We start from the raw sequence: 13,765 nt of genomic DNA on the forward strand, positions 1-13,765 counted from the left end.
TTAGTGCTTGATTTTTAGACATTTGACTTTCACACATTTTTAGGAATGTATTTTGTCCAAAAATTGGAGACTGTGCCTGTATTTCTGAATCAACTGTAATTGTTTTCCTATGAGATTATTTGAAATATATTTAAAAAGAATTATTTAAATTTTTAAATATAGGTTATTATTTTAAGTTTATGTTCTATATTAGCATCTGATGATGAGAGGAAAATATCTTGAAAAAGTTTGATGTAAAGTGTTTTGGTATTTTGCTTACAAGGAGAAAGCCAGACATTCAGGTCTATGATTCAAACTAAACTTGGTGAGCATGTAGCCTTAAACACAATAGTACTCGTCCTCGTCCAAATAATAGTACTCACTTCTCAAGCATTTCTGAAAAAACAGGCCTCTGAAAATTGAGAGTTTAGTTTATAAGACTTTGGAAGTTTTGTTTCTTCTTGTAACAGTGATAACGGAGCAGATAAGATGTTTGGCATTAGGCCTATGTAATTGAGCTTATTTTACCATATCACATCATTATTATTACTATTATTATTCTTCACATTTAATGCTTATAAAACAAGATATTAAAAAAAGTGACATCATTGTTCCTGTTTAGCAAGATGAAGTCTCTGTAGATTGTTAAATCTATAGAGACTTCATTTTCAGAAATGGTGGTATTGTTATATCTAAAGTTTAAAAAACATGATCACATGAGGAAATTGTCCATAACATTAACAATTAAAAAAAATGCTGCAACTATGCTACCCTATTTTCATATCAGACTTGTCTTTTTTGGTCCACCTGCATTAATGTCTGAAGCTTATTTATTTGTTGTACATAGTATATAACCATGAACAAAAATATCTGAAAATAAATATGAAGAATTTAAACATTTATTTAATGACATACAAGAATTAAATCTACAGAAAATTTGTTTTTTCTAAACAGTAAATGATGTCATGTTTAACTTATGGATACAAATTCACTGAGTTCAGCGTTAATAAAGTTCCTTTAGTATTAACACAAGCACTTTCGACGAATGTATAATCATCGTCTTCAGGTGAAAAGAACAAAATTTAACAAGACAAACATGCAGGATGTTCCAAAGGAACAGAATATTTAAATTCAAACAGGCATTCGGAAATTCCGTTAAGAACGTGCAAATAATTTTTGATATGTTTGAATTTTTATATTTTACGATGCTAGCGGCGCATGCGTGGAAATGCTACCGTGTTGGCGATACGATGTTAGGCGCGTTTCGTTTTTTAGGCGCCGATATAAGGCAATCCACACCCTGGGTAGATCGAGGGTGGGTGTTAATACTAAAGGAACTTTATTAACGCTGAACTCAGTGAATTTGTATCCATAAGTTATACAAACATTGGCGTGAGTTTTTAAATTTATTTTTACTTAATGATGTCATGTTTTTTAATCTTTTGATTTTAAATTTTAAATGTGAGGAGTAATAGTAATAATAATGCTAATGATGGGGTAAAATAATAAAATAATTTTGTTACACATGAAAAAAAGTTAAAATTGTAAATTGTTAAAACCTACATCAGGGAAGCTGAATGCTTAGCATCTTATTCACTAGCTATTTCTGTTACAAGAAGAAACCAAACTTCCAAAGTCTTATAACTAAACTCTCAATTTTCAGAGGTCTGTTTTTCAGAAACACTTGAGAAATAGGACCTATTATTTGGATGAGGAGCTGTTGTGTTAGGGCTACATGCTCACCGAGATTTGTTCAAGTCAGAGACTTGAATGTCTGTCCTCTCCTTGAAAGTGACTTTTTTAACAAATGAATTTAATTTGATATTGTGTATAAAAGGAAGGCATATTGATGAGCTATGAAGAGCAAATTATATAGTACTAATACTAAAACAATCAATGGTTATAAATATATATATATGTATGTATATATGTATTTTTTATTTTTACAGATGTTAACTTCAAATAATAGTATATGTTTTCAACCAAGAACTACCCCAACATTTTCATTTCGGCCAACATTTACATTTAATAGGATTGATAATTCTCTGGATAATTCATCAGAAGGATCAACAAATCTTTCTAGTTCAGTTATGCTGCAATTCAATCAGTCTGATGAACTAAATAAAAAAAATTCTAGTTCTTTGTTTGGAACATTTAATACATCAAACACATCACAAGATACTGGTTGGCCATCTTTAAAGTTGCAAACTAAATCGTTTTCAGTACCTAATACTACATCAAATATATTTTCTCTAAATAAGAATGCTTTTGAAACAGCTACAGATACTAAAACTGAATTACAGAACACATCTGTCCTGGCATCAAACCATGGACAAAAGACAGAAATTAGTACAGTTAAACCAGAAACTTTTTCTTTTGTAAGAGAGTATAAGAATACCACCATACAGGAGATGCAATGTAAAAAAGAGCAAATGGAAGAGAAACCTGAAGTGAAAGAATCACACGATTATCTAAGAGAGAATATTAAGCGATCAATAAGTAAATATAAAATTTTTCCTGTCAAATTTGAGTCTTCCAAACAAGGTGGAAGATTATTTAATAGAGCATTGGCTGGTGTCAAATCACCAGAAAGGAAAGCTGATGTTAAAACATCAGAAAGAAAAACTAATGTAGAAATGCATAAAAGAAGTAAGTTTAGTTTTTTATTTTTCAATTTTGATATTTTTTATTATGTGTAATATTTTTGGCATATTGTTATTGATTATTATAATTTATCATTATTGAATATACTTTTTTTTCTATTAGTAATAAAGTTTATTGAAACTTGATAATTACGCTAAGAATGGCATAAAGAAAATAGTATATAAGAAATAATATTGTACTAAAAAACTGAGAGAGAAAGGGGGATATTTGATTTAGTGGTATTCATACACTATATCACTATTAAAATTTTGGAGATGAGATTTGCTGGTTAAAAAACAAAATTATGTAGTGTGTCTAAAAAGTTCAGTGAATGTTAGGATATCTTAAATGCAACACATGCAATGAGTTTGAGCATGCACATGGACATGCAGGGACATGCCTAGAAGTGCCTCCTAGCATGTAATAATTGTGGCTGCAAGTAGACTTCCATTGTAGTCATTTGAGCACAGTCTATGTGAGAGATGGCATCAAAAAGCAATGGAAGAACAGCCAACATGAAGTTCTGCTGCAGATTGTGGAAAACAGCAATGGAGATGCATGAATTATTGACCAAAGTATACAAGAATGATGCAGTGAGTAAAAAGTGTGTACACAACTGGTTTAAACAATCACAATGATAAGGAATCAGAAATATAAACATTCATATGATTGATAGTTATATTAAGTAAATGATTGCCAAATTAGATCAGGCTATATTACTGCTACTATTAATATTTAAATGTTTGCAAATCACACCTAAATTCAAAATTTCCAACAAAATAAATGTCAAAAATACACATCAAACGTTTTCGGCCACTAAATTTATTGGCCTTCCTCAGGAAATACAAACTGGAAAAACCATTCTATAAATAGAACGTAGCTGCCTTTTAAATTTTAAAAGAACGAAAATGGCTGTGACGTATCTTGTATGACGTATATTATGAGTTTAGATAGTGTTTCCACGCTGATGATACCGGAATGACATCCGTGTGGATGCAGTTTTCACTCATGCTCACCTTGTAGATCCGTACTGCTTCTAAAATTTTTATATTTTGCCTGTCGAAAACCTTGTGTATTAGCTTGGTCTTGTCCCAACAGGGGGAAATCCCTGGATTGCTGGCATACTGTGCTAAAATTGGAGGAGCGATCATTAAAAAACATCAAGCATAACATCTTTCTGTACACCCAATATGTCAATGACATTTTAATTGTATGGAGAAAATGTCCTAATATTGGGGATGTGTTAAAAATGTTTAATAATAACAGCTACAGATTAACGCTAAAGTAGGATCGGGAGAGTGGTAATAGCATTAATTTCTTAGACATCAGGATTCAAGTAGCTGATAGAAAATTCGTCACAGCAATTTATCACAAGGCTACTTCCACCCCCCTATTCATACCTTCTAATTCAGCAGACCCATGGTCATATAAAACATCAGCATTCTGCACTCTCGTGGCCAGAGCTTACTCCCATTCTACACAGTTGTCTGATACCAACAATGAACTGGAACATCTCAAACAAGTAGCATACAATCACGGATATGGCCGCACGTTTATTGACAATCTTGCATCCAAATATCTAACTCAGTCATCTAACAAGGTTAAAAAAGCAGAAGCAAATCGGATGATCTTAGACTACAATCCGACACTACATTGCATATATACAAAGATTGCAAATAATTTAAACGTACTCCTTACCTATAGAAGGAAACCCACCGTTTTATGCCTTCTCTCAAACGCGAAGGATGACACTGAAGATGCTTTGGCTCCTGGGATTTACCGCATCCCCTATATGTCAAGAGGTTTGACAGATTACTAACTTACATAGGATCCATGTACAGATCGCTGCAAGCCAAACTAAAAGATCACAAATATGACTTGCTAAAAGGTAACATCAATACGGCTTTAGCATGGTATGCCAGCGGTTCAGGGATTTCCCCCTGTTGGGACCAGGCCAAGCTAATACACAAGGTTTTCGACAGGCAAAATATAAAAATTTTAGAAGCAGTAGAGATCTACAAGGTGAGCATGAGTGGAAACTGCATCAACATGGATGTCATTCTGGTATCATCAGCGTGGGAACACTATCTAGACTCATAATATATGTCATACAAGATATGTCACAGCCATTTTTGTTCTTTTAAAATTTAAAAGGCAGCTATGTTCTATTTATAGAATGGTTTTTCCAGTTTGTATTTCCTGAGCAAGGCCGATAAATTTAGTGGCCGAAAACGTTTGATGTGTATTTTTAACATTTATTTGCTGGAAATTTTGAATTTAGGTGTGATTAGCAAATATTACGGTTACAGTTTATGGTGAGGTTGTATTTATTTAATATTTAAACGCTACATAATTTGGCCTAAAGATAGATAGTTATGCTACCATAATCCTTTAGTAATACCTGTATAATTAATTAATAAATATTAATTTAATTATAATTATTAAATTTAATAAGAGATGGCACCTAACATTTACCTGTAGGCCAAATTATGTAGCATTTAATTATTAATAGTAGCAGTAATATAGTCCAATCTAATTCAGCAATTGTTTGGCTTTAGTAAGGAAACAGAAGATGAACTGCATTCAGGTTGAATGTTTTTTGACAAAGATGGAATCATCCATAAGGAATTAGCACCTGCCAGTCAAACCATGATTACCACATTTCTTGCTGTACATGCAGCATGTACAGCAAGAATTCCAAGAGACTGGAAAGTGAATTTTGCTGCATGCTGGTGTGCCATCATACCAGTATATTATGCGATCCTTATGTTCCCAGTACTGGCTCAGTATTGTGAAACTGTTTTGGATCATCTGTCATATTCCCTCAATCTTGATGTTTCTGCAATGCAGGTGTGAGAATTGAGATTTGAGGGTCAGCTATTTAAAGGAATTATTTGTGAAAATAACGTTTTAAATTTAAATAGAAAATTAATATTTTATAATTTTAAGAATTTTATTCGAAAAACGGATGTCTAATATTTTCGTTATAGGAAGTTGATTTCCTTTCCTGGCAGCTGACTTGAAGTGAATCATAAGCAGCCATGCATGGGACTTGGCCGTCTATTCGGCCGTTGTCTCTATATAAGGGGATGATTTTCCCACTTTTCTGCACAGTTCCTGGAAGAGAATTTGTTATGCAATTTTTACAGTTCAAATTGGCCATACTATACCATGTTCAATGAAATTACAGGTTCAAGTAGAAGATCCTCCTTATATGTATCTAACATTTATGAATGAAGAAAAGTATTGTTAAGGTAGTATAAATCGTTAGAAATATTGTAAACTCTCCATGAGGATAGGCCTAGATAATGTTAATAATTTCATTCATTTGCATTCTCATGTCAGTTGTATTTTTAATGATCATTTGTACTTTATTGTAATCATCCATTTAATTTGTTTATAATAAATTTATTGTTATTAGTATCAAATGATCTGCATTTTCCCACTCACTCAACTGTTAACCCTCATATGATTTATTCAGACATTGTCACTCAAACATCACAGATATTTATAATTAGAAGTAAATGCGAGTTAGGGCGCGTGTTATAAATTTACTTAACTGGTGTTGGGAATCCTGACAGAGGAGACTGTGATTTTACAATCGTTTAGTCTCCACATCTTTTATCACTCATAGAAAAGCCATCCTTTAGACGACTGTGGGCTAATCTCATGATTAGCTGCCGATTAAGTGGTACACAAGTTTTATCAACTTTGTACCCCCAGCTAGCCCCTCACACAGGCATGTATGACAACTGTTCTTAAGGTGATCTCAAACAAGACTTTTCCAACTGTTTTCAGAAGTTTTACAAATGTTTTCAAAAGTGTGTTATGTCCCTGGAGAGTACTTTGAAGGCTAATAAAAGTAATTTCTATATCTTCTGTTGTAGTTGTTTATTCTAACATTCACCAAACTTTTTAGACACACCACATATAATTTTAAAGTCTGTGTTCATTGGAGGATATATTAAAGCGTAAGATAATATTCTGATAGTCTTAAAGTACTTAAGAGATGAGTCAACATTACATTTGCAAAATCTCAAATCTGATCATTTTTTACCAATCATCAAATTCAAGGTAAAAAGTCATGATTGACAAGTTATTTGAATATGTTGTGTACATTAGATTTCTTAACACTTCCAAGTAAAGATAATTGTTTTATATTCTCTCATTGTTTACTTTCTAGACTACATTTATTGTAAAAATTTATTTAACTCAAATTTACTTTTTTACTTCTATTTCTGTCCAAAATAATCTTTTAAAACTTTTAGACTGACAATTTGTTTTTTCTAATAAAAATGTTAATTAATAAAACATTTCCAAAATTTCTGGTAATTATTTTAATATATTGCAAGTTTTTTCATATTGTGAGACAAGCCGAAGGTCACTGGGACGATCCCTAATGACCACTTACCTGGCACAGTCCACAAAGATCGGTCTCGGATTGTTGGATGGCTTAGGAGGTCAAATCGAGTGGGGAGTGCATCGGTAAGCCAACAGGCATCTTTTTAATGACAGGCAACAGGTTAACAAAATAACAAAGCATTTATTGAATAACTAATCCTAATTACAATAGCGATAATCATATAGAGGTTAAATGCGGTTAAATATGTGTTAACTATACAAAGGCCAACTCTTAACAGCTCTAACGACTATTCTGAGAGAGAGTTCTCAAAGCTCTAAATAAAAATACCTCTATGAGGAAATGAATGGTATGCATTGAATGGGTCGTAGAAATCGTAGTCAGTGCAGGAACTGTAGTATGATGATAAGTATGGAAGTTTGAAGTTGTGGTCTGTTGTATGTCGATGTCTTTTCCTTTCGGTCATTGCATCCAGTGTATGGAGACACAATGCACACATTAACAAGTATAACTTCCTTTGGATTGCCCTGAGCTTCCAGGGGCTCGAGCTTTTATATCATTGTTGTGGGAAATCTAACATGTGATCGACTTTTGTTGACGATGATGGTGCATTCCTGCCACCTAAGTGTCAACTTTCCCACCTAATTGTGAAAACAAACAGTGACCTCTGATCTAATTCTCACCAAGAATGGTTTTTTTTCCATTGGAGTTGTTTACAAATTTTTTTCTGACAACTACGTAAAAATCGCAGATCTCACAATATACATGATATCTATATCAATAGTAGATATCTATATCAATTGTTTTTATAAATTATCTCTGGAACATTAGAATATTCAAAACATGTTTACTATGACTTGTTCCAGGAATAGAATAAAAAATATGTTAATTTTATAAGTTATTATTAAAATTTAAATAGATACTTATTGTTCAAAATATTTCAGTTGTATTTCAGAGTGAAAATGAGAAGAAACACGTTCAAGTTGATTCCTTGTCGGAAGACCGAAGAATTGCATCTCATGAGGAGATTAAGAAAATAACATCTATTGTTTGTAAAGGAATTCCCAAAGAATTGAACAATAAAGATTTTCTTTCAAATCATTTTAGCCAGTATGGTCAGGTGAAGAAAATTAACTGTAATCACAAAAAAGAATATGCCGTTGTTCGTTTTTGTGATCATGTAAGTAATTATATTAAGTTTTATTTAATATAATTAATTAATGCTTCTATTCCTTTAAATATTATTTTATTACTATTAGTCCATTGTGACTATAATCTATTAATAGGACTACTATACTGATTTAACTTCTAGATGACATTAGAGAGATTGAATCAGTCTCTCAGTTCAAAAGAATAAACTTATTTACACCCAAAGGATAATTATATTGTCGATATATCTACCGTATAGGATAATATTTTGGAGAAAGGAGGGAAGGACCTTGCTTTCTAATGCTCTGATCACCATTTCGCATAAATCTCCACACAATGGACTTCCCATTGGCACACTTCTTCCCTGTGTGTATATAGTGCTCTTGAATTGGAATACGGAATTGTAACAAGCCAGATGCGCTAACTCGAGAACATTGTGGTGCAATGTGGTATCCTCTATGTTAGAAAGAAGGAAGTCTCCGAGTGCACAAAAACATGGTTGAATTTTTATTGATGGTTATAAGGATCTAAAATCCAATATCATTGTGTAACGATATTTTTAAAAAATGTAAAATTCAATAGCTGTTGTATTCAATATTTGCCTGATGACGGTAACTTTATGTTACTGAAAGTATTAGCAAACATTTTCATAAGCTAAAAATGTTATTCAAATATTCTCCATTGATTTTGATGCTGATGTCAAGATCAGCCAGTACTTCTGAAAATAATATTCTCAAAGTATATGTTGAAGAGAGTGGAGGAATAATTCACAGCCTTGTTGTATACCTCTAGGGATATGAATTTGCTCAGTCAGTTGACCTTCCACCTTGATCTGTATGGTTTGATTCCAGTAAAGATTGCTGATGATTCTGATCAGTGTCTTTGTCATCAACACCAATTATCTACTGTCCCAGGATCATCATTTTCATATTGGCATCTGTTTGAATGCCTTTGTATAATCTAAAAAACATATATGTATGTCACAGCCCATATTTCTGCATCATTGTATGAGAACCTTCATTGTAAATGGGTCTCAAGTGCCAATGGAATTCCGGAAGCCAAACTGTGTTTCTGCATTGTTCTCTTCACATTTTTAGTAAATTCTGTTATGAACGATTTTTAAGAATTTGAAGCATGACTCATGAGGTTGATCATTCTGTATTCATCACATGACTTGGCATTGGCTGTTTTTGGTATGGTGTTAAAAGTTGCTTGCAACCAATCATTTGGGATAATGTCTGGTGTCATAGATGGCATTGAAAAGTTCTGTTAGTTCATTAATGTTCACTTCTGATAGGTGTTTCGACATCTCTACAGGGATGTCATCTGGACCATTTGCTTTCCCATTTTTGGATGTTTTTAAGGCTCTTATAACCTCACTCTCCAGTATTGGTGGTCTGTTGTTACTATTTATGATAGGTCGTTCTCCTCAATTTTCATTGAATAGTTTTTCTATGTATTTTTTTCCATATATTAAGCTTGTCTTTTGTATCTGCTGCCAGGTTCCTGCCTTGTCTTTTAGCAATGCACATACTCTCTGCCTGCAATTCCCAGTAGTTTCTCTGATCTTTTTGTGCCTATTAAAGAGATCATGTTTTTTCTGGTATTCTTCTATCTCAGTGCACAATTCAGTCATATGAGCTTTCTTTGTGGTTCTTATTTCTCATTGGATTATCTTTTGTATTTCATCATATTTGGTTTTGTTTTGATTTTTGAAAATTCTTAAGTCCATTAAGTGGAGTATGTTATCATTCATCTATTCTTTCTTCTTGTTTTGTTCCCTTCTGCAGAAATACTTATTGCTAACTTTCTGGATTCTCTTTTATTTTCTTCTATTTATCTTCTACAGATGTTCTCTCTTGATATATTGTCATTTTTCTACTTTATACTTTTGGCAATATATAAATTTTTTCACATTTTTATAGATCACCTGTATAAAAATGTTATATATGATATTCTGTATATAATACTTCTGTGATTGACTATAAATCTTTTTTGTACTAATTTTCTCTACTAAGATGTTTTAAGGTATGCAAAATATATCAGAACATAAGAAATTTCAATAAAAATATAAAAAATTTTATATTGCATTATTTTTATAATTGTTGCATTTATACTCATAGCAGAATTTTTATAAATAAATGTTCAAATTAAACTTTATTACACAATAAATTTACTTTACACTGTATATGTATATATTCAGAAGCAAACACATTTTTCATCCTGTAGCACCAAGTTGGTCACTTGACAGTCTCCTAATCTCTGTGTACTCTGGCAAGTCTTTCTGTTGTTATTGACCTCAGAAATTTAGAAATGATGCCAAATGATGTTTTTCTTGACATGTTACCCACCAATCAAGAAAAGTTTCCCTGCATCAGTTGTTGTAACTTCACATGTTTGCATGCTAATGACACCATTCTACCATTTTTAATGTTGATTTTTCTCATAGATGGAATGTGTTGTGGTGAATTAAAGTAATAGATTTTGTTAATATTGATGAATGCATATGTATTTCTTATTAAAGTCAGTCTTAACGCCTTAAGTTCTTTGCCCGCATTAACTCGGACAGGTTACATAGCCTTACATAAAACTCTGTCCTTTCGGCCCCCCAAAAAAATTTGTTTTTTTTTAATTTTTGGAATGTTTTTTAAGTCTCCAAATTTTTTCAAAAATTTTTACCCGCGCAAAAAAATTTTATCGCGATTTTAATTAGCCTTTGATAAGGCTCGATTAAGGCTTAATTGTTTTTTAATGGGATTTTTTTAATCAAAATTAATTAATCGTTCTAAAGTTGTAGTGCATGGATTTTCCTTCGATAAAGTTATTTAAAGCTAGTTTCTGATGTCAAAAACCACCTCCAATAGTTTTTTAATTTTTTTAATGAATAGATTTTATTATATACACGTTTAATTAAGTTGGGGGGGTCGGAAATCGCAATTAAAATTTGAATTTTTTAAAAATATTTAAAAATATATGGCCAGCTACTACTCACCCTACTACAAACCCTTCGCCTCCCGAGACTTCTATGAGAATGTCCCGGAAAATCTGACTCCAGCTGTGTAAACAATGACTCATCCATGTCAAATTTCACAGAAAGGCGAGACAAAGAAAAATAAAGTTTGAAGCTTTTTCTTCAAAATTAACGCATTTCTTTCATTTTTTTCAGTTTTAAGTATTTTTTATGTTTAATTACATTAATATCAAAAATTGCTGGGAACTTAAGGGGTTAAACAGAACAATTAGCCAGAAGTAAGAAATTGTTTGTAACTTTTAAATGGTCAATTCATAAGTAAATTTTTTTATATCAATTGATAGAGTAAATTACATCTAGATATGTTTGTCTATTTGTTAATATTAAGGCTAAGACCTGTTTTGTTGGAGAACTTTTGCTTCAGTGTAATGAAATTTGTTGCAGGTAACAGTCCTAAAGGATGTTTATAAACTATCATCGTGCTTGGAATTTTTTTGAGTGTGATAATGATGTAAATGTATGACACTCTTAATAAACTTCCACTGGCAACCATATACCATGACTATATGGAAGATATAGTCATGGCACATGGTTTCCATGATCATATCTTCCATATAAGCTTCAAATAAGGTTATATGGAATATAACTTTACTTGAAGCTCACTTAAACCGATATGACTTGACAGTCATATTGGTTTAAGTGAGCTTTGTTGGTAATGAGAATTTAATTTAAATTACTAGCCTACTTATTGTCCAAAATGCTTTTAAGATGACAATGATGCAAAATTAAAATAAATTATTGGGTTGTTCGGAAAGTAATTTCGTTTTTTTTACCACTAGATGGATTAATCATATTTTTTCTGCCATTTTCATTCTAAATTGTATTATCATTATATATTTTGACAGCTAGCATTTTAAGGCTTATTTGTAAAAAATTTTGTTTGATTTTGTGCAATTGTTTATTTCTTGTATCCCATCAAATATGGAAGATTGAAAGCAGCATTTTCGGCATATTTTACTCTTTTATTACTAAAAAGGTAAGAATGTTGTTCAAGTGAGAAAAAAATTGTGAGACATGTATGGAGAAGATGTATTGACAGAACGACAGTGCCAAAACTGGTTTACAAAATTTCGTTCTGGAAATTCAAATTTGAAGATGCACCACATTCTGGATGGCTAGTTGAAGCCAATGAAAACAAAATAAAGGTACTGACTGAAGCAAACTGCCAAATAACAACACGTGAAATCACTAAGAGATTAAATTTGTCAAATTGAACTGTTTATGATTACTTGAAACAAATTGGTTTCGTTTCAAAGCTCGATATATGAGTTCCACATATTCTTAAAGAGAGATGCTCTCTTTTTTAGATTTTAAGAGATTTTAAGGAAATTTTTTTTTGAAGCTCTTACCAGACAATTTAACAATTGATTTGAAAGTGTACTGCCATTGAGTAAGCAAATTGAGTAATATCATCAAACAGAAAAGGTGGCCAGAATTGACCAACAAAATAGGTGTAGTGTTTTACCACGATAATGTCAAATTTCACACAAGTTTGGTAACTCATCAGAAACTGTTATAACTTAGATGGGTTGTGCTATCAGTACCAACCATATTTGCCAGATCGAGCACACTCAGATTATTACTTGTTCCAGACTATACAAATGTTTTTTAACTGTAAGACATTTACTTGAAATGACAATGTCAAAAATCACTTGGATCAGTTTTTTGTAAGCAATGATCAAAACTTTTATGAATGTGAAATCATGCTACTACCAGAAATGATGACAACAGGTATTTGACCAAAATGGTTGATATATAATTCAATAAAATACAGTGGTGCCTCGTACAACGTACTTAATCCGTTCCAGGTGCACATCCGTTAAGTGAAACGTCCGTTATACGAAACGCATTTTCCCATAGAAATACATGTTAAAACATATAATTCGTTCCGCAGCATAAAATAACCATACTGTACCATAAAAAATGAAAATGGCACAGACACAGTGGTGATATTCAGTGGGTTCGCACAGGTTCGGCCGAACCCGTTGTTAACATTTTCAAAGTTTTCCGAACCCGTTGTTAAACACACGTAACATTTCTCAGTGATTTTGTTTCTTTTAAAAAATATATTAAAATATACGTATTATACTCTGTAACACTACTAGAGCCTTATACCCTGCTTGCCTAGTGTAACCACCATCGACTGTTTCAATCTCAACTAAAACAAGGTTCAATCGCGATCGACTCGAGAGAGTTCTCGAAACTAGATCCAGTCATAAGAGAGATTTCACAATCCCACGCGCGCGAGAAAATATAAGATGGCTGTGGAGCACGTGTCGGGCTATCAACAGCGAAATAAGAAAGATATCGTATTTCGAGAGACGATGACATCTGTCTATTATTATAATAATACCTAATGATAAAATAAATGATTTAGAAAAGTTTTTCTTGTTTAACTGCTTTCCCTATGACTTTTTCTGATTAAAAAAAAGCCAATTTTTATGTTTATAAAATATTTTGAATAAAAAATATTAAAATATGTACAAAATAAACCATTTTGAACACACTTTTTTATTATTTATCAAAAAAATATAGTTCTGGCATAAACAATGTTAAATTTTAACTGAGTTAATTTTGCGAACGCATCTTTTTTATTTATATGG

The 13,765-nt window shown here is 32.0% G+C and overlaps 1 protein-coding gene across 1 annotated transcript in view; it reads left to right on the top strand.

The window, feature by feature from the left end:
- Nucleotides 1-13,765, top strand: part of LOC111619700 (germinal-center associated nuclear protein-like) — a 30,095-nt gene that overhangs the window by 4,750 nt on the left and 11,580 nt on the right. Inside the window, exons 3-4 of the mRNA XM_023361470.1 lie at nucleotides 1,929-2,628; nucleotides 7,927-8,162. Coding sequence (XP_023217238.1) covers nucleotides 1,929-2,628; nucleotides 7,927-8,162 — 936 coding nt within the window. The remainder of the gene's footprint in view (nucleotides 1-1,928; nucleotides 2,629-7,926; nucleotides 8,163-13,765) is intronic.

Source organism: Centruroides sculpturatus, unplaced genomic scaffold, assembly GCF_000671375.1.
Source record: "Centruroides sculpturatus isolate CEXI.00-Female unplaced genomic scaffold, Cexi_2.0 scaffold141, whole genome shotgun sequence".
Lineage (NCBI taxonomy): Eukaryota > Metazoa > Arthropoda > Arachnida > Scorpiones > Buthidae > Centruroides > Centruroides sculpturatus.